The sequence below is a fragment of the Trematomus bernacchii genome, unplaced genomic scaffold (genome assembly GCF_902827165.1).
Source record: "Trematomus bernacchii unplaced genomic scaffold, fTreBer1.1, whole genome shotgun sequence".
In the NCBI taxonomy this organism is placed as follows: Eukaryota; Metazoa; Chordata; class Actinopteri; order Perciformes; family Nototheniidae; genus Trematomus; species Trematomus bernacchii.
Genome location: NW_022987689.1, coordinates 13,422,524 through 13,445,791, shown reverse-complemented (window position 1 = coordinate 13,445,791; position 23,268 = coordinate 13,422,524). Strand labels below are relative to the sequence as shown.

General features: G+C 40.4%; 1 protein-coding gene across 1 annotated transcript in view; it reads right to left on the bottom strand.

The window, feature by feature from the left end:
• The window catches only part of rem2 (RAS (RAD and GEM)-like GTP binding 2), a 41,073-nt gene that overhangs the window by 4,185 nt on the left and 13,620 nt on the right, over positions 1-23,268 (bottom strand). Inside the window, 1 exon segment of the mRNA XM_034137135.1 lies at positions 13,814-13,991. Within this exon segment, the coding sequence (XP_033993026.1) occupies positions 13,814-13,991 (178 nt within the window).

Sequence of the window (23,268 nt, the reverse complement as noted above, 5' to 3'; positions counted from 1 at the left end):
AATATGTCATAGCACTGCTGTATATTGTTATTTGTTATTATATAAAGCACATTCTGAAACGTTTGGTGTGTTTAATTCATGTCTATGATAAATTCCCAAATAGGCAAATTCTCAGGTTGTAGTATGTCAAAATATCTGAAAATATGTGTTAAAACATGTGTTAAAACAAATCCTTCTTTAGTTTGTCCAAAATATCAGAAAAAATACCAAAGTATGGTATGTTAAAAATATATCAGAACAAAATCATAGTATGTAATGTTGAAAGAATTTTCATAGTATAGTATGTCGAAAATAACAGAAAATATGTCAGTGTAATGTCGAAGAAACGTAATAGTGAACGATGTTTAAACAAATCCGACTGTTGTGTGTCGAAAATATCAGAAAAAAACAACATGATAAAATGTGTTGAAAAAAAAGGCTTAGTACAGTAGTATGTCGAAAATATTAGAACAAAGTCATAGTACAGTATAGTATGTTGAAAAAAATAGAAAGTATCAGAAAAAACGCAATAGTATGGTATGACAAAAAAAACGTCATTGTGTGGTATGTTGAAAAAAAGGCATAGAATAGTATGTTGAGAATGACAGAAAAAACGGCAGAGTGTAATCAAATATTAGAAAAGATAGCATGTCAAAAATATCAGATAAAAAAATGTGTGAGTTGTTTGTGCAAAACATCATAAATAACATCATAGTATGGTATGTCGAAAAAACATATTTTTATATTATATTAAAACAAATCCTATTGTAGACGGTCCAGAATATCATAAATAAAAATATCACCAAAACATTATAGAAAAGTATGTTCACAGAATGGTATATGTTGACAACAATCTCTTTGTATTTGCTGTATTTGTCGCAGCATAAACAAATGTTTTACTTTTGATCTCAATGTGACTCAGCTAGATAAGCCCAGGAGAATAAAGGTGTTGTTTACATGGCTCTATATCTCAGCTACAGCTCCTGTCTGTCTCTGGTCAAACAGGCTGGATGATAAGGAGCGCTGACAGAAACAGACCCTTCTGCAACAAATGGGCTCCAGCGCCAGCTCAAATAGCTTTTATACTCCGGCTTGGATTGATTGCCTCGGCTCTTTCAGTGCCAGCATCTGAGCGCTGTCGAGACGCTTTGTGCAGAAAATGGCTTTTAAGGTTTATTGTCGGACTCCATAATGACTGTATACAACTCACACCACATGAACGCGTAAAGACTGCAAAGTGTGGCTGCCAGCAACAAGTTTTTATGAACTGTTGTCAAATGATTTTCACAAAAGACCAAGGCTGTAAAATAACAAAATGTTTCTTTACTTTAGGGCCTTTTGCTTATTGGGTACTTTTCATCATGTGAGCCATTTCTCATATTTCAAACTGTTATTGCACATTCCTCTATGTTCTTCACAATTCTGTTCAATGCTACCTGTTATATAACTGCACCGCTCTGCCACTTTAAATTCTGATATACTGCACATATTGTTTTACTTTCAGAGTAAATAGTCATTTTCATAATGTACTTAATTTTCATATATTTATATTTCATTTATTTTATATGTTTTAAATGCAATAATAGTTTTGAAAAAAGCCTTTCAAATTGTCCTTTATAGTATGTTCCCTTTTTTCTACAGCCTCTGCGACGTAGCAACATCACTACTTAACACGCGCCCTTCTATTGGCTAGTGCTCCAACACATTGTACGTGATAGGCTAAGGGGCGGGACATCTCTAAGCAATTTACCAATCACAACAGAGCCAGCCAGCTAACCGATCAGAGCAGACTGGGCTCTGGTTTCAGACAGAGGGTGAAAAGAGGTGCTGCAGCACAGGCAGTATGAGAACAATAAAGAGCTTTTTGAACATTAAAGCATGGAGACATGTCACAGTAGAGACACTAAATACAGATTTGAACCTGAAATTAGCTTAATATGTCCCTTTTAAGTTTGTTTATGTATGCACTATATGCTCCGAATCAAATTCCTGTATTTGTAACCCTTTTTGGCAATAAACCGGCTTCTGATTCTTATTTGATTTGATTCGTCAAGGCAGTTCACAAGCTGTTCCTGATGATATCCTGTGAATATCGAGTAACCAGTTGTTAAAGTAACAAAGTACATTTACTCAGGTACTGTACTTAAAGGTGGGGTAGGTAATTTTGGAGAAACCGGCTCGAGATCGCTAGAATTTGAAAATACACAACCGGAGGAAATCTGCCACTTCCTTACAGAGCCCCTCCTCCAACACACACGAACGTGCACATGACCAATGAGGGCACGAGATAAGTTTGTGCACAGATGGAAGGCTGACAGGCAGGTAGGCCATCCAGTTATTTTAGCCGGGCTGGCTAAAATGATTGGTCGTACTTTTTACAGTACTACAGCTTCCACAGATGACGGTTTTGTATGGATTTGTTGTCAAAGCACTTAAGATATTCATTGCTATCGGGATGTTAAGAGCATTCCATGGAATATAACAAAAAGTGTATCTCGAGCCGGTTTCTCAAACTTACCTACCCCACCTTTAAGTACAATTTTTAGATACTTTACTTGAGTATTTCCATTTTATGCTACCTTGTACTTCTACTCCACTACAACTCAGAGGTACATCGTTTACTTTTTCTCCACTACATGTATTATTACCTTTAGTTACTTTACAGATCTGGATGAATAATGTGAAATATAATCAGATGCAGCAGATGTCAACTCATAGATGTCCCCTAATATTGGGTGAGGCAAGAGGGAGAGGGAAAGAGACACATCCTAAACCAGGTCAACAGGGCTTATCCTAATACCTACGGCAGCCGATCGAATTGAACTCAATCTTTAAAAGAGTATTTGGGAAATTAAATTGGAGTGCAGAGGAGGTGAAACAAGCTGAAGAAAAAGAAAGGAGATAGTGAGGTGTGGAGAACAAGAGGAGACACGGAGAGGAGGATATTCGAAGAGAAGACCAGAGGGAATTAGAAGATGAAGAAAAGTAGAATGCTTTAAAAGATAGGAGAAGAGAGAGTCTAGGATAATTAGAGGACACAAGGAAGATGAGGTCGAAAGAAGAGGGGAGAAGGACATTAGATAAAGGAAACTAGAGAAAAGACGAACCCAGAACATTTGATGAAACTAGGAGTGAAGGGAAACGGAGGAAACAAGAAAAGAAAGCAGGAAGAAAAGAGTAGATAAAACAAGGATGGCGAGGAAAGGAAATGAGAGAAATGAAACAAGGGAGTTAACAAGAGGATAAGTATTATATAAAAGATATAGATAGAAGTGAAGAGTAAAGAGAAGAAAGGAGAGGAGAGGAAACAAGGAAAGGAAACTAGGAGGAAAATAAAAAGTATGTGGTGAGGTGGAAAACAAGGACAGGAAACGAGGAAAGGAGACAAGGTAACAACAGCAATAGAGAGAGAAGATGAATAGAAAGGAGATAAAACAAGGAAAAGAAACAGAAAGGACAAGGACAAGAAAGAAGAGGAGAGGAAACAAGGAAAGATGAGACGGAAAGAGGAGGAAAGAAGAGAGACAATGAGAGAGAGAGAGATTCAAAAAAGAGAGAGATTCAAAAAGGAGATGAAAAGAGAGGTAACAAGCAAAGGGAACACAGACGGTAGACAAGGAAACAATAGTAGAATAAAGAGGATACAGTGAGTTGTGCAGACTTTGAGAAAGGAAACAAGTTAGGGAGGAAGAGTCAGACAGAGGGTAAGCTCGAGAGGCGTTCAGACAAATAGGAAGAAACATGTGAGTCACTGAGACGGACGGAGGACAGCTTACAGGAGGCGACAGGCAAGATGGCAGGCGCAATGAGCAGGAGGAGAGGAAGGGGACAGGAAGAACGCTGACTAAGCAGACGGAGCCAGAGTGCATATTAATCAAAGCCCTGAGGAGCAGGGCCACACCACGGCCATATTGAGCAAATGATAAATATGCTCCAAGTGGGACAGTGTGTGGAAGGGGGCGAGAGATACGAGGATACAAGTGTCACTGAACATGCCATAAATAGACTTTATGACTGCAGCACTGTTGGGGCTCCGGGTTTTTCTAAGGAGGATCTTCAGACTCACATATCAGAAAGAATACATGGTATCCATGCAGGGCCGGCTCTAGACAATTTGCTGCCCTCGGCGAGATTTTAGCTGTTATTAACGCGTTAACTTGACAGCCCTAATTTTAACGCGATTAACGCATGTGTATTTTTTGTCCTCGGCCGCCCCGTAGTTTCAGAGCGCATCGAGTTTAAAATACCATCTACAAGCTGATGCTGACAGCCCCGCTCCTGCCGCCCGCTTGTGGCAGACCACACTTCCACGCTTACCGGCAGGCCCGGACTGGCCATCGGGAGGACCGGGAGGGTGTGTGTATGTGTGGCGCGAGCGAGGCACACCTTACGTGTTGTTGTTGTTGTTAGCATCTGGTGCTAGCTAGCTGCGCTAACGGATATAAGGAGCTGTTTCAATGAAAACAGAGGAGCGACATTTCGCCGACAACTGCGCCGAGCACTTGACTTTATGCAGGTAGCCAGACAGTGGGACATTGTACGAAAAGTCAGCACACTCAGCACGGATAGTGCGCGCTACATGATTGCAGCGTCCAGGCAGCTCCCGTTCGAGCATATATGCCTTGAGCGGCACATAGCTCCAACGATCCATCACAGTGTCTCCACATTCGCACGCACGCACGCACGCACGCACGCACGCACGCACGCACGCACGCACGCACGCACGCACGCACGCACGCACGCACGCACGCACGCACGCACGCACGCACGCACGCACGCACGCACGCACACACACACACACACACACACACCACACACACACACACACACACACACACACACACACACACACACACACACACACACACACACACACACAGTATTATTGTATGAGAGAGGTTCCAGGTTGAATTGAGGCGAATATTTGTAATGTTCAGAGGTTGTTGTGTTTAATATTCATGAGAATATTTGTCATTGTTCAAATGATAATAAACAAACATATAAAGCATATTTGTCCACTCATATGTTGATAAGAGTATTAAAAACTTGAAAAATATCCCTCTAAGGTACATTTAGAACAGATAACAAATGTGTGATTAATTTGCGATTAATCGCGATTAAATATTTTAATCGACTGACAGCAGTATTTTAATAATCAAATAAGTATGTCAACATAACCAATAACCTACCATAGCCAATAACAAATAGATGTAACGTATTTTATTTTTGTTGTTCATTCATATCTTATTTTACCCAGTTAACATGTATTTATTTATGCATTTTTTGTTATCTCTCCAGTTTTAAAGGATATGTTTGGTTTACAGTCCATATAGTATACATTGGAATGATTTCAAACCTGTTTTTATTTATCCTAATAATTATAAAGGAGTGCCTTGGAAATATGTGTTTACATAAATTGTGACCAAACCGTTTGAGACCCACTGAGATAACTTAGACTAAAGTTAACTATCTAAACACTCAGAGTCCGTTACCTCACTGAGCTGTAGTTATCAGCCTCTCAGTCTGACTGGAGAGGACTCTCCCTCCACATTATTGTAGAAGCATCTTCTTCTTATATCCGTTAGCGCAGCTAGCACCAGAGACCGGTGCTCCCTCTCTCCCTCGCTCACTCGCATTTTGGCTGTGAGCAGCAGGCGCCTGATAAGCCGACATCCCCCATTTTCACCACTTACAGCGCCCATCGTACAGGGCAAATGAAACGTGTAACCGGGGTGAAAAGAGTGTTACATTTACTTAATTATGAAGATTGTTACATCTAGGCCGAAAATTAGGATGAGCACCAACGGTCAATAATGTTTTTTTCCCTCCCAGAGCTGTCAGCGCAGCCCCTCCCCAGATCTGGCGCCCCAGGCGAACATCTATAACGCCAGTGCTACGGGCCGGCCCTGTATCCATCCAACACATTTGGTTAATCACAAGAACTAGTCATTAAATCATGAGTATTTACTTGTATTTTGGAGTGTGGAAGACATTTTTAAGAGAAACTGATAAATGATAAAATTATCTTTTGACATATTTAATAAAGTAATAAAGAAAGTCTATATACAATTAAAATCGATCTCAAATGCAGGAACAGAGCAACTTCATCCTCAGAGGATAGAGAAGTTCTGCACCCAGAACACAGCTTACAGTCACACTAGGGAATAGCCAACTGGTCCCACCCTTACATTCCCTTATGGCATTATCAATCCCACCATTAAACCATAAAACCCCCCAGTCCCCCCAGTCCTTAACCATTTGCAAATCCACCTTTTGCCCTTCCTGAAATGTAAATCCTAAACATATGTCTCTGTTAAACACATATGGGATAAAAAATACTATTTAAACGAGTAAAAGGCAATCAGAGTATAAGACATCATATATATATATGTTATTTAAATGGTTATATGAAAATCTGACACGACATGGAGGAAGATAAAAGTGTGCTAATAAAGAAACGCATGACAAACTGGTGAGAGAAATCAGAGGGTTGTTTTTATTTTATTTCATCATCTCAGCGGTTTGATTATTTCTTAATTATTGGCATGGCGTTTGACAGTTTTCCGATATTCTACTCACTGTAAGCGTTGACTAAGCTGCTGTTAAGGAGAGCCCCTGTGATTGCCCCCGTATAGTGTGTGCAACACAGGGCATATGCTCTTATCAGATTGTTACAGTGGTCACCTTGTCCGCTGTGTTTGTCCCCCACTCCACATCATTTACAAAATTCCTTTGCTCTGTTTTCTGTGCTGGAATTACACGAGGAAGTTTGGATAAAACATGTGTTGTTACTTTTTTTTTTAAGGTTTCCAGATTAATGAGCGTTGACAGCCCCAGAGAGAATACTTAAGGTCTGTCCTGAGAGAACATCCCTGTCATGCGCCTCAGGAAAAAAGACAACACATTTCCATATCGCTGCTCCTGGGGTTTTTTTCTTCTCTTTTTTTAAAGGAGAGAGAATATGCTGAGTGTAGGCATGTCTCATTATTCATCCCTCGCCTCCCTGCCTCCCTCCTCCTTCCACGCGTGTCATTAAGAATACGCCAAAGCCGTGACCGAATGTGAGTCGACAGCGATGTGCAAGCAACGATGAGCACACATTTTCACACTCGCTGCCTCGGTTTAACTTGCACAAGAAAGCAAAGCAAACAGGATTTGACCCCAGACTGTGGTTTCTGCACTTCCAGACAATAAACACAGACACTCACTCACACACGTTTATAGTCTTATGTCCTTGTGAGAACCTTCCACTGAATTGCTTTCAGTCTCATCTCTCACCCTCCTATGCATGAAGTTAACCCCAAACACATGGCCCTACGTGTCCTTGATATAGTTCGATTACAGTAGAACACATAGGGGGTTTAAAAACTGCTTTGTTAGCATAAACAACCCTAACTTACAATAGTTAAGGTCTTCAACAGGGGGACTAAATTATATTTTATAGGTTTAAAAGTTGTTGTTTATATCTTTGTATAAATGAAAATGTCTGAAAAAACACATTAAATGTTATTCACATTCTGCCTGTTTGCAATGATGATGGTCTAACTGTCACCCATGAATCCTGGTGCAATTACATGAGCTAGATAACCTGTGCTAAATCACTCTACGCAACCTATCCATAAGGGCACACTATTAGCTATACATATTACTGTTTTAAAAGAGAAGTATTGTATGCACCATAACAAGTATGTTTATACATTGCCCCTCTACACAGAACTGTAGACCCAGATTAATATTAGGGTTAGGGACTTAATTGTATACATATGTAGTAGGGGGTTTCTGCTCCATTTCTCTACTTGGTGTGAATAACCTTGAAGACCCTCAGTTACTGTATGGATAGGCAATATATCGTTGTTATATCAATAGCTGTCACGGAAAGCGGAGCAGGTTGGACCAAAATGCAGGACAAGGAAACACATTTTATTTCAAGAATCTGGGGCAGGGCAAGATGATGCAAAACCAGACAGAACTTTCCAAGAGACAATATAAAAGGTTCTGACAGAGACTGATAAAAGGCAAGGACACAAGGGCAGGATGTGAAAGAACCAGGGCAGGGCAGACAATCACACAAAGTAAGTAAAAAGAGACATAACAGAGGGGTTGAAAACGTATCAAAAGAAAACAGGAAACACATTGATAGACCATGAGAGACTACATTTTCTTACATTTTCGATATGGTAATATCGCATAATTGTCTTTTTCTGGTTTTAAAGTCTGCTGGCAGTAAACCTCTGTAACAGTTTTAAACACTTAAGCATTTTCTACGTAATTGTTTTACCCTTTCTATTTGACTTAATACTCTATTTCACAAGTGCTGCAGTAAACAATCTATTTTGCAATATGCTTTAGAAAATGACTAATGTTGTTTGTCCTGAAAACCTACAAAATGATTGCTTTAACTACCTTGCTTCCTGACCTTTGAAGCATCAGTCATTGATATTCTTCCTTTCACACGAGTTCTCAGACAGATGTGTGAACAGCATCAGGGCTTTGTTATGGTCTGCCCATCAGTTGGCTGCCCTATCTTTTGTGGTTTGACTTTCTATGGGTTTAGTGAGACCAGTTGTTCTCACTCATACAGCTTGAGTCTGCCAACAGTGGGAAAACCAGAAAAAAGCTTAACTTGTACTTGTACAGTCAGAGCTTAAATTAAAAGCATGGTGGAGCTGCACGGATGAGTGAGTGTTCTCAGTGGGTTGACGTTTCACATTACATGGACTTATTTGACTCGGTGGGAACATCAAAACGAGTCTCTGAATATTGAGTTCACCTGCGGTCACTGACAATTTGTGCAGATAAGAGATGAGACGATTAACCTCTACAGCCTCTCCTGACCCGGAGCAGAGGTTTAGGGGGAATGATTTAGCAATTTCCCCGCTGAAAACAAACTATTTCAAAAATATAGAGCCAGATATGATGTGAAAAACACCAGCATGGCCTCCCTTTTTTTTAAATATCCTCAGCCTAAAGGTCTAAAAACTCAAAGTGGTTCTTTCAAGGACATCAAAACAAGCTCCACTCTTCCCCAATACACACACACGCACGCACTAACGCACACACACACACACACACACACACACACACACACACACACACACACACACACACACACAATGCCTTTCCACACAGCTGTTTGAGACGTGTGCATACACACACCATTCTCACACACAGTCCCTTTCCTCTTATCACAGTCTTTGCTATGAAACAGCCTTGCTGACACCAGGCAGCGGGAAGATGGAGGGACGTGCCTGTTTGTGTGTTTGAATTGTCTGTGTAGATGCAGGCAGTTGTGCACGTTTGGTTAGAACAAACGCACATAAAGATAGTAAGAACAGCGGCGTCCTGTAAGCGGGAGATAATCCCCGACAGAGATGCGCCATCTGGGAAAAAAACAAAACAAAAAAAGAATACAACGACCCAAAGGACACAGAGACGGAGCCACTCTAGAGGATTGAATGGGGATGGATAGAGAAACAGCAGCAGGAGATATACGTCGTTATGTCTAATTACGTGACAGAATGCATGTAGGGAGTACAAAGAGGAAATGCAGAGAAGGCTCTAGAATTCTGAATGTAGACTGTGAATGCAAGTTCAAATCAAGGGCAAGCTGTCAACTGCAGTCCTCACCACTTTCTATTTGAAACATAAATGAGATTCTGACAATGGGATGGCTTGCCAGTGCTACATAGAACAATAAAAAAATCAATCATATAGTCCCGGGAAAGAATACCCCGCCTGTGGTCACATCTCTGTTCAAGGGATTTTCAAGCATCACTAACTGGATTCAGTACAGCACTGTGTGTTTCTTCTTCAGTGGATTTGTTTTGCCAAGATCCTGCTCCAGTGTTGCATGCCAAAATATATATCACTCTGTAAGGCTTGCCACTCTGTGTTGACAAATGACTCTGCTGACAGTGATTACCAGAGTAAATTGAGTTCTTAGATTCACAGGATTTATTCATTTTCTTTCTTAAAGGTCCCATGTCATGCTTTTCTGGTTATTACCCGTCCCCTTGTGTGTTATGTAGCTTTTTCTGCATGTAAACGGACTGCAGAGTGACAAACCCTCAAAGTACACCCTGTAGCGAGTAAAACTCTAACACAGAAAAGACCTGTCTATGCTGCCCCAAAACACCTCGTTGGAGATTTCTCATTTTCCATTTGTTTCTTCTTTGGGCTCACAGGGAGGGGGGGGCAGGAGCTCCAACAAGCCGTTGAGGACAGAGAGTGAATACACATACTATACAGAGATGCTGTATGAGAAACCAATGTGAGTTTGGAAAATTGCACAATATACATCTATTTTAGTAGACCTCAACAATGGAATTATGATCAGTAGAAATGGCCATGACATGGGACCTTTAAATTAATCAATAATTTCAAATGTCTATAAACATTTTCATCCCCAAGGGCTTGTTTATTCTCTTTTATCACATTAGATTTTTCAACCCCAAAAATACACCTCTCACAGAAACAAATGTCACGCACATGGACTTAAATTGCATATAAATGTAAAACCGAAAATAATTAAGTGCATTAATCATTCATCCCCATCAATATTCAATAGCAGCGACTCTGGCAGCAGTTTCAGCCATTAGCCTAATGAATGTTGATCATTTGGATCCATTACACACTATTTTGTTTATACCTTATTTAATCATCTCATGGCAGATTAGTTTAAATTCATATTTCTCTTTATGTAAATCTAGTTTGTCAGAGGTATAATTGACTCGAAATGATTTGGGTCACCCCAAATTACCCACCGATGATTTACATATTTCATAGTAAACTGACGTGAAGAATTGAAACAGAGCTAAATGCTAATGTTAGTGATACTGCTACCATGCTAACGTTTAGCAGGCAGAGTTTTTAGTGAATGTTATTGTTTAGGATTGGGTAAGTTGGTTTACTTGTGTTTGTTTAATTGCACAAACAACACTGAGGCTAAGGGGATTGTGATTATTTAGTCATGAAACAGATTCTTGGACAAACTCTTATTTTGATAGGATGATGATGTTAATGACAAGTCAGAGGATTACAATTCATCCCATTGGGAACATGTTGGGAACGTGTTAAGACCACATTTTATGAAAATCTGTCCAACAATTGTTGAAACTAAAGTCATTAAGATTTCTACCTAATACTTTAAGATATATTAAAGTGGACCAAGCCACCTGACTAAGCTAGCCACATTTTGTTTTCTAACCAATGAAGGTTGATGCTTTGTCTTTGAACCGTAAATGTCAAGTTAAAACTAGAGCAATACATTCATTTCTGTCCATATTTGTACCCAACATTGATTGTTTATAGATTTGTTTCCCTTTCTCACACTAAAGAGCTTTTTCAAAAAGCCTTATCTCACTCAGTGTGATTCATGGGGTCAAACTAAATGGCCATTGGGGTGAATTCGATTTCCAGTCTCTTTATTTCCAACCCTTTACAATTGATAGAAGTTTCTTCCCACAAGGATTTTACCAGAAGAACATTTATCCCTTGATATTGCAGCAGGAATTAATTTCACTGATCAAAGATACACCCCCCAAGGCGAAGAGTCTTTCTAATGGAGACTCATGTTAACTTGAGGGAGACTTATTGTAAAATACTAGGGCAGATAGACAGATGAGCTAAGACAGAGAGAAAGAAAAGAGGCTAGATAGATCAGTAATTGCCCAAAGCACATTACAATTGCTCTCCAGGGGGAAATGTGTCTGTATGTGTGTGCGCCCAACTCCACATAAATCCCCAAATCCATTATAACCAGCTGTGAAAAACCACCAAGATCTACCAGTAATTACTTAATAACTGTTCAACTTGAGATGTTCCATTTGCAGAGCTGTTTGAAAGGCATTAAAAAGAAACGAAGAAGGGAGATCATTTCAAATCTTACATCATTCACCTAGCAGCTCGGCATTTGTTCTTCATGGCTTGTGTCTGGTCAGAAGCAAACAAAGGGTTTGCGAAGCCCCTTGCCCTCCTCCTGTTAGCCCTTCACACTGCACATACTGTACTTCTAAGGTTCAAAATACCTTTAATCAACGAGTTTTGTTGGATGTCACGGATAATGATTTTGGCTTGGGTTGCTGAAGAGTAAACTTCCGCAAATCCAATAAACAGCAGGACAGGACTGCTGACGATGCAACTGGGACCAACTTACAGTAGAGAAAAACTTTAGTACAAAATGTTGGTTTTTTTGCTCCAGTCCCACAAAAAAAAAGTCTTTTACCATGGAAGTAAAGCTAGGTTAGGTTCCATTTTTTAGATAGTGAACAAGTTAGCTAATACTTAACCCAATGGACTCAAAGATGGACTGATTAGCTTTTATTGGTTATTATTTTATTGGTTATTCTTTTATTGGTTTTATTAAGGTCTCTGTGACCTCATCTCCGTCCCATTCTCATGTACGCAATGTTTAAAGGACACCTATCATGCTATATTTAAATGATATATTGTAGGGCCATACCTATATAAGGTATATTTATACGTTTCTGTTTTCAAAATACCAAACAGATCATGCATTTTAGCCATGCCTCATTTCGCTCTATTTGCTGTTCTCCAGCCCTGTTTTTGCAGGGGGCTGATTCTGTGAGCTGCAGCTGACCACGCCCCCCTGCAGGAGAGGGGAGCGTGCTCTGATCAAGTCAGAAGAGGGGGAGAAAAATAGATCTCCGTCCTCTGTGTTTTATTCTTATATTATTATATAGAGTCGTTATTCATTTGTTTTAAAGCTCAATAAATAACAAAGAAGACCTTTGACCGGCACTTTTCTAATTTTGTCCGGAAGATTTAAACTTTAACGGACATCTTGACCGGCTTAACTGAAACTCTGCCACACGGTCCCCTCGTTCCTTGGAAGAGGCTGAGAGGTGGGTGTTTGTCATCTGCTGGTGGACTAACCGGAGAGAATTACAGTGCTTGCCTCGACGGGGAGGGATTGCATTGAATTAAAGCAGCGGGAGCAAACGCTTGCCTCGGGGAGGGAGAAAGAAAGCCACAGCGGAGAATAAACAGAAGGGTAACCATGGCAACCATGCGCGAGAAGTCTTCTTCGCTGCTTTTGTGGCAGACTACAGCGCCACTTACAGGCCTGGCATATGTACTACAGCGTCTCCAGCGCTTTCGAGCGGCAATGGCCGGCCGTGGCCCAACCCCACATTCCCCTGATAGGTGGAGTTGGCCCAATAGCCGTAGCGCCACCGTCCTGACGTCAGGACAGTGTTCAAATCTGGATCAGTTTTTATCAGATCCGTTGCAGCCCCTTTTTTAGAGATTTGGGTATGGAGGAAAATAGAGAGGGTTGTGTTTTCTGACACTTGGTGAGTTCCCTGGAACACCGGGGACACATATTCATGTATAAAAGACGTACAAAAGTGCATTTTGCATGATAGGTCCCCTTTAAGGAATGCCTTCTACAAACATCCATCTGAACTCAAGGATGAACTTATTTGAATTCTGAAGGTCACTGTGACTTCACAAAACATGTTTTTTGACCATAACTCAAATAATGTTACTCCTATTAAGTCAATTTCACACAAATGTCAGATCGGATAAGATGAATAACTGATACATTTTTTGCAACTTGACTGGATGACGGTGGCATTTTGGCACAAGGCAGTGATTCTAGTTGCTTGTGTTTTTGTTTTGGAAAGGTTAAAAAAAGACACTATCCATAATTAAAATACTCAGTACCTCGCTTCAGGTTGCAAATAAATCAATAGCTTGACGTAGATAAACCTGACAAGCCTATATGGTTGCTAAGCTTTGATTGGACAATCGCTGTTCAGGGGGAGGGGTATGGCAGTATATGGCAGGTACACATTACAAACACTGTACTTACCCTCTGAGCTGATTTCACGGGAGCGGACAAGGTCACTCTTATTGCCCACCAGGATGATTGGTGTGTGTGGCTGGGACTCCCTGAGGAGGAGGCGGAGCTGGGCGGTGCGGTGGAAACTTCGCCTGTCAGTCACTGAGAAGACCAGAATACACACATCGCACTGTAGAGTGGACAGGTCCTGGGGATACAAAGACACACACACACATGAATAAATCAACACGATTAGTTCTGCATATATAAAGTAGAGGTCCGACCCGATGACAGCCGTATACTGTAGGTGTGGGATGTCAAGTAGCTACAGATCGTTTACATCCCATTAAGAAATTGTCCTTGAACCAAAGGGCTCATTAATAAAATGTGATAGAATGGTAAATTGGGTTTCATATATATAGCCCTTTCCAATTTTTAAGACCCCTCAAAGGGCTTTCACATAAACAAATCAGCATTCACCCAATCACACACATTCATACAGAGGCTGCCATTCAAGGTGCCACCTGCTCAGAGAGACTAACATTCACACACTGTTGCCATGCCATCGGGAGCTAATTGGGGTCAGTAATCTCGCCGACGTATACATCGATATGATCGGACCCCGACATTCTGCCTGGTAGACAACCACTCTAACTTACAGCAACAGAATGACAGAAACATCTGAAGGGTATACTTTATTTTGGTTTAGAACACTGAGGGTAAATCACAGCATGATGAAGAACTGATTTTGAGACTTCTTTTTGGCGACTCACAGGGGGGTGCAGGCATTTGTTCCCAGTAAAAAAAGTTGCAGCGGGATTGAAAAATCCCAGAGAGTCTAAACTAAATCTATAACCCTAAAAGGACTGAGCAAAATGTATTTGTTCATATATTCCTGTTTAGGCACAATGGCCGCAGTCTTTTTTAGGCCTGCTTTATCCATTTCCTTCAAACGGTGAAGATTTATTAATGTTGTTACCGGCTGCTAGTTCAACAGTTACTGTATATTTTTGTTCACTTTCTTCATCATGCTGCTTCACACCATGGATGTGTACTTATTTGAATTTACTTGTACTGCTTTTTAATTGAATATGTTAGTCTACTAACTCTGTTTTTGCCTCTTTATCACTGTCCCGTTGCTGTTAATTTTCCCGCTGTGGGACAAATAAAAGATTTTCTAATTAGATTTCTGACACGTAAGTGCTCACATGTTTGTTCTGGTTATCTTTTTTATCTTTTCCTCTTGAAATGAATAAGAAGGAATGACGATTAAAGGCTTTTCAATATGAATTTTATCGTTGAAGACACCTTATTATGCTTTTCGGGGATTTTCCATTTCCTGTGTTATATAGGTATTTGTGCATGTAAATGGTCTGCAAAGGCTAAAATCCCAAAGTTCCCTGCAAAGGGAGTTTCTCTCTCCCTGCCTGATACGCCTCCATAACATTGTGACATCACTATGTAACACGCTTCTATTGGCTAGAGCTCCAACACATTGTACGAGACATGCCAAAGGGCGGGACATTTCCGACACATCCGGTTGACCAATCACAGAGCCGGCCAGCTAACCATTCAGAGCAGACTGGGCTCTGGTTTCAGACAGAGGGTGAAAAGAGGTGCTGCAGCACAGGCAGTATGAGAAAAATAAAGCACTTTTTAAACATTCAAGCATGTAAACATGTCACAGTATAGGCACAAAATACAAATATGATAATCTTTTAAACCTGAAAATGTAAACGATGCAATAACAGATTGTGACCCTCAATGTGTTAGTCTTATGCAACGCTTAAAATAAACAATATATTGAAACTATATTGAACTATATTGAAACTGAAACTATATTGATTCCTCCCTGAGTCCTGAGGGTAGGTAAGTTTGAGAAAACCGGCACTTTTTTTTTTGTTATATTCCATGGAATGCTCTTAACATCCCGATAGCAATGAATATCTTAAGTGCTTTGACAAAAAATCCATAAAAAAATGTCATCTGTGGAAGCCGTAATACTGTAAAAAGTACGACCAATCATTTTAGCCGGCCCGGCTAAAATAACTGAATGGCCTACCTGCCTGTCAGCCTTCCATCTGTGCACAAACTTATCTCGTGCCCTCATTGGTCATGTGCGCGTTCGTGTGTGTTGGAGGAGGGGCTCTGTAAGGAAGTGGTAGATTTTCTCCGGTTGTGTATTTTCAAACTCGAGCTGGTTTCTCCAAAATTACCTACCCCACCTTTAAAGGACAACAGTGCTAAAGCAGACAATGGGCACTCAGGTTTTTATCACCGTCCCATGAGAGGACGCAGAGGAGTCTCTGCTTAACTGGACTGTACGGGCGACACGCTTTACTTTGAATCTCCTGACCCTTTTAACAGTGTCCACGAAACATCCCACTGGGGCTTCCTGTCACAGAGGCATAATTAGGCCGAGTGGCTCTAGCTGAAACAGCAGCTTAGACTGCCTGGGACCATCTTTGTCCTCTCTCGCTTTCTCAACCTGATTCTATCAGACGCATTTACATTTGACTGAAGGTGGGTGTTAAATAGGTCATGGAAAGTTTCCCCTAGCTAAAGCTTGAGTACAATTTCAACTAAAGTCATAATATCAAATGAGCCTGGCCAAATCCCTCCCAGCTGATCATTTGTTGACCTTATTATTTATCAGTCAAAGGGTCTGCTAATTTGCTGAGTGATATTAGTAGCAGGGACTTTATGCCATATGGTTTGGGGTTTAGTGAAATGAATTCCCTGTGGTTGAGAACTGCGGAGTAACATGCAATCCAATTTTGGATTTAAGTCTGAAGCCTGTGGTCATCAGGATTAGGTAGGCACCATTTGTGTCTCACAGTATTGAAGCTTTTTATGTGACTCAATGTCTTTGTTCAGAAAAGAACATCCACCTTTCAGATCCTCATGCTCCCCTTAAAGCTGCACCCAATAAAGATCTTTATGGACAATAAGCCAAATGACCTTTTAGTCAAGCATTAAGCTGCTTAACAACAGCCATCTGTTTCCCTTTGGAGTAGGATCAAATTAAAGTTCCCATTTTACTGAATATCGTACTTGTATTAATAAGTGGCAATTCACTTCGAATAAATGCTAAATTGTCTGTTGGAGGTGTAAGCAGGCATCTGCTAGCTTGCTAACAAGTATACGTTAGCAAGCTAACCTAAAGTAAAACAGTAACGTATAAGGTATGAGTCAATGCTATTGTATATTTAACATATACCTTAAAGGTAGGGTAGGTAAGTTTGAGAAACCAGCTCGAGCTCGCTAGAATTTGAAAATACACAACCGGAGAAAATCTGCCACTTCCTTATAGAGCCCCTCCTCCAACACACACGAACGCGCACATGACCAATGAGGGCACGAGATAAGTTTGTGCACAGATGGAAGGCTGACAGGCAGGTAGGCCATCCAGTTATTTTAGCCGGGCCGGCTAAAATGATTGGTCGTGCTTTTTACAGTACTACGGCTTCCACAGATGACATTTTTGTATGGATTTTTTGTCAAAGCACTTGAGATATTCATTGCTATCGGGATGTTAAGAGCATTCCATGGAATATAACAAAAAGTGTATCTTGAGCCGGTTTCTCAAACTTACCTCCACTACCTTTAACAATGACACATATACCTTAAACGGTACTCTTTCAAAATTCCTTTGAAGACACATGACTCTGAATAAATGCCAAAATAGTCTGTTGGATATATGTAAGTGGGCAACTGCTAGCTCGCTAACATGTATACAGTATTAGCAAGCAAGCAGTTTCCTACTTATACATGTAAATGTTTGCAACAGTAACGTTTAAAGTAAAACAGTTACTTATATATATCAATGTAAAGGTATAGGCATTATGTTAGCTAACTTGCTAACATATACCTAAACATTAACATAGGTACTCTTTCCCTTAAATATATTTGAAAGTTAGATAGAGAAAATGTGTTCCATTGTTGTTGTTGACACTGTCACGTTTTATCTGCCTTAGTCTCCGAGATAACTATTATATGGTTTTTTTATGTCTTCAACATTGCTTGCTCTTGCACACTCATCATGACCTTTTACAATTTTAAAAGCCTTGGCATCACCACTACTACTTTTAGTTTCTTTGTATCTAGCAATGGAGGTCAGTGGTTTCGAAGAGGTTAAAACAAAAGTAATGTTATCTTAAGTTGGGGCACAATCAATACAAACCATTTTTCTCCTGAAGACAGAAATCTGAAACCAGACTCCACACAGGAACATACATACAGGAACAACCGTTTTATATCCATATGGGTTTTATTGTGAAGCACAGACTGTAACTGTAGTCTTAAATCTAAACTGTTTTATGAGGCAATACAATAAAATAAGGTTTATATTACAGCCTAGATCTCAAAGGCTTTTTACTTTACTTAGCTGTCCATATGCTCAGAGGTAATTCTATTTGAAGCTTTTATCCATCACTTTCCATTGTGTTATTTCGATTATGCTAACACAATCAAGTTTTATTTCAACTGAAAACACCCCTCTAGAGCCATAAATACTGGTGACTAAATATAAAAACATGTTATTCCCACCATATAACTCAATCTCTTTGTATGTGTGAGTGTCTGATGCCCCTGTCCTACATCCACAGCCCCTAAGGTAAATCCTTGCCCTCCAGAGAGTTTCAGGCGCCTGAAAAATGCACATGTCAAGCAGCCAAGTTGTATCGGATGAGACCCTGAAGCAGGAAATTCATAGGGAGCGCCTTGGCACTCTTTCTGTTTGACGGGCACAGGAAGAGACAGGGAGCAGAGAAAGAAGGAGGGAACGGAGCCATTGGCATGGAAGGAAGCTCTTCCACCTGTCACTGTCTGATTTAGGGGATGAGGAGGAAAAGTAGAAAAGATAAGACGGGAAGAGAGAGACAGAAAAATTGGGATGCGCTTAGCTTTGTAAGCAAAGAAGTACAAACAGTTGACATTGATTTGGAGCGAGTACTTGAGGAGAAAAACTGTGACCAAATAAATACACCCCTCTGTGAAAAGGAAGGCAAAGCAGCTCGGGACAGTGCCAACTCTCTCCCTTTTCCTCTCTTTCTTTCTCTCGGTTAAGCAGCTCCTCTCTGTTGACAGAGAGCAGGCCATCTGTCAATACCTACTCCCCCCCACACACATTCATATGGACCAAAACAAAAGCAAAGCCCATAGAGTCACATACTAATGATATGCAAATACACACAGATCAGTGAGCAATCAGGAAAATACCAATTAAATCATCTTAATAACAACAAACTCATCTAGTTTACCAGGCCATTTCCTGATTGGCCTCCTGCTGTGCATTCCTAAACCTCTAAAACAAATTTGAAATAAACAATAACATAATACTATTAAGATATCCAGCAGCTGCATAAAATGTCATTAAAATGATTAGCTAAAATGATTTAAATGCTTTCCCCTTAAACTTTAAATTGCAATACAAAAAGATGTTATACTTTCAATGTTTCCAAAATCCATGTTTTTAAGTTTAAGAGCCTACAATGATACAACAGGGAGCTTCCAGCTTTGTAGCTGAAATCTGGGGGAAGGGATTTCCTGTTTACTTCTGATTTGTTTAGTGAAAGAACCCTAGACTGTATATAAATAGTAGCGGAGTCACCATGACAATTTGTGTGTGGTCTAGTGTTTTGAAGCCTTGAGTTTGGCATGTTGGGTTTCACATCTTCTTTTGAATTACCACAAGTGACAAGAAAGACTGCCGCACACCAAACCCTGAATAAGACATTTTTGACCAATTTTCTTTCAACCAAAATGTGACAATGAGTTTTCATGAACTGAAAACACATTATTAGGGTTAAGGATTAGGTTTAGGGTTAGGGGTTTGTTAGAAAACAACAACACCACCGTGGTGGCAACATATCAATTACAAAGTCCAACATTTATAAATGATCATCATGCCGTATGGTGCAACCTTAAACTCATTAGGAAAATGTTTACTGGGCTAATAAATCAAGTGAGAAATTGGGCCATTTTCTGGTTTAGGGAATAGATTATATTTGGGTTTCTCAATCAGGACAAAAGAAAAGTCTCTGTTTTTCCTTACAGTTACTTACAATAAGATGTCATCAGATTGCTTGTAAAAAATGTTCAATACATTTTTCAAATACAGGGAAAAGATCCCTACCCTACTGCTGGCTCTATTGAAAGTATGAATAAATTCAGTTGCTTTGGGCAACATCTTGGAACGTCTCTGCCAAGTGGATTATATCGTTGCCCATCTTTTTTTACAACTATCTTATGAACGGCTTTACTTTCAAGAAAATGCCACATATCAACCTAGCAGGATATTGGCAGCACTCTTCAAAATTGTGCCTGAACATAAATTCAACACTTCGGGACTGCAGTTTCTTTTCTTTTTTGGCCTAAATACTGTAAATATCCACACCAGTGGCGAGCCGTGAGCTTTATACCTAGGCCCTCTGACCCCCACCCCTTCCCTCGAAAAAAAGAAAAAAAAAGAGTTATTACGTCACAGCGTATACTTCAGCGGAATATCAAAACAACGGCCCAGGGTGCAAAACGCATCAATGACAGCGACCCTCTACCACACAAAACAACACCTGTGAACCCAATTTGTGTTCTTTGACATTGAAAATGATATTGCATTGTGTTTGTTACTTTCGTTGCAGTTGTATGTCTTAAGTGTAATTTGGCATGCTTTTATTTTGAAGGCGAGTTCACGCTGTTGACAGGAAGTTGTTGTTGCTATGGAAACAAGAAAAGTTTCACAGCGGGCGGAACTCGTCATAAAGTCCGCGATAATAAAACCCACCCATTTAGAGGGAAGATATGATTGGTCAATTGTACTGTCATTTGACATTACTCTCTCGTTCAGTTACTATAGCGGGCCCTCTGTGAATCGCAGAGAGGCCCGCTATAGTAACTGACATTCAAACAGAGACTGAACAGGCAGATTCGAAGGATTTATTTCTTTGGAAATGTTATTTTATTAAATCAAGTTTTTTTTCGGTAAAACTAATGAAAAATATAACAAAAATAATATTAAAAATATATATATTTAAAAAAAATATATATTTTTTTAATGTTTTTAAATATTATTTTTTGGAATATCTTAGGCCCTCACAGAGGGCCTAGAGGGCCCTGACGGCTCGCCACTGATCCACACAGATATATCGGCTGATATACGGTGCAGATGTGATGGTGGAGCTCTATTTACCAGTGTGCTGCAGCTTCTCACTCTGTTTAAACACAGTCTAGGGCAATAATTCAGGCTTTTAAACACCATGATAAACAGACAGAGACCTTTCTATTCCACCGATAAAAAAAGGGTCCCAAACCAGGCTTTCTAAGAACTCATTTTATACAACTTCCTGTTTCGGGTGCAGATGGAGATAAGAGAAACACATCCAATAAAACCTGACAGAAAGCATGGTTTCCAACCTTGCTTTTATCAGTGCCACATACAGACGGAAGTTTTCTTTTATGGAAGAAGATTTATCATGGTTTGTTCAGGACTAACGTGTTGTGAGAATCTGCAGCTGAGAAGCTATCAGTGCATTTGCGGTGGAAAACATTTGATTTTCCTATGTTTCGCTAGCTCCTTATACCAACACACATTATACACACATACAACACACATTATACACACATACATTATCATGTACTCTAAAACACGCTCGCAACAACTTGCTAGAGCCAGGCACAACATCAGTAACCATTAGCAGTGAGGACAATGAATCACTTATCAAGCATCATTTGCATAACATGCTGTGGCTCCGCAAGCACTCTAACTATTATGTCTTCAATTTGAAAAATACAGCATTTGGCCACATTTGTGTGCACAACATGCTCCCCATTGCCTGAAACACAACAATTGTGCAGAACAGGATACATAACCAAAGCAGGTTACGGTCTTTACATGGAAACAAAAGGTCGAACACATCCCCTCCTGCTTGCACAAACATCCACAGATAAATACGCTAATACTAGCATTTTTCTTTTTAAAAGCTAACAGGTGCTATCGCGTATATCTGCTTCTTTGGCTTTTCATCTGTCTGACTGCCTGTCAGAGCAAAATGAAAGAGCAGGCGGATCAATGAAGAGACAGGTGTGATGAATGAAGGGAAGGAAGGAAATACAGGAAAAGGGAAGGAAGAGGAGATGGAAGAGCACCTTGCTCTCGTAGCTAAGTCAAAATCTGATAATAGGATGACGAGGGTTAGTGCAGATGGAACTAACTGATTAAGTGGGTTTGTTATTTTTCTCTCACTTACTTTTGTTGCACAGAGACAACGCTTCCCTAAGGAAATATACCACCAAGACCATCTGGCCTGCACTGGCTAACACACATTCATGACACACACACACACACACACACACACACACACACACACACACACACACACACACACACACACACACACACACACACACACACACACACACACACACACACACACACACACACACACACACACAAACACACACACACACACACACACACACACACACACACACACTATGTAAGCCGAGCACAATGACCAAGAATGACCACATCAACACGAAGAAACTCAGCTGACCTAACAGCACAGACATGGTGCAACGTGCATACTATTGCATGCCATGACTCCCAACCACCACACACACACACACACACACACACACACACACACACACACACACACACACACACACACACACACACACACACACACACACACACACACACACACACACACACACACAGGAGGGTGGTGTAGTTAGCGTCACAGCATGACCCAGATACAGGCTTTAATACGACGGCATGTGGTGCCTCCACCCTGCTAAAGTGTTCATTAGCAAATCCCAGAATCCCTACCAGTCCCAGCGAGGCTGTTCTGTAGTTGTTTTCTGACCCACCTATCGAGGCAGGATAAACAAGGATTACCTCCAGGTCAAGAGTATTACATTAAGTTATTAACCTTTTGTGTGGGGTCACTGATCGTAAAGTTGTGTCCTAATTTGAAAACACAAACAAACTTGAATGTAACCCTCTTACTGGGTTCTAGTATGTTTCTCCCTCCAGTGCTTTGAACGGTACACATGGGGACTACTCAGGTTCAACCTTATTACTGTTGCAGTTTGAGTTGTACAAGTTGTAGATAGGAGTTTGAGGAAAAGTTTGTTATTAAAGATTTCAATGTTCTGGGTGAATATTTAGCAGAATTTTACCATGTGGATAAATACTCTCACTAGATTTTCTTGATGAGACTTAACAAATCACAATAAAAAAAAAACAAGATCGAGCAAAATGTCAATTTAAATGCTAAAAGTCTCTTTAGGGTGCTAACAATCCTAGCATTATTATCGGATGCAGTGTTTCCCACAGATCTGAAATATACTTGGGGGGGTGGTGGTAGCGGGAGGGAGGGTTGAGGTGACGTGCCTTTGTGACGTGCAACAAAATTAACATTAACCTTTCTGTTGGTCGCTTGTTAGCAGACCCTTCTCGCGATGGCAGAGCGAACAGGTAC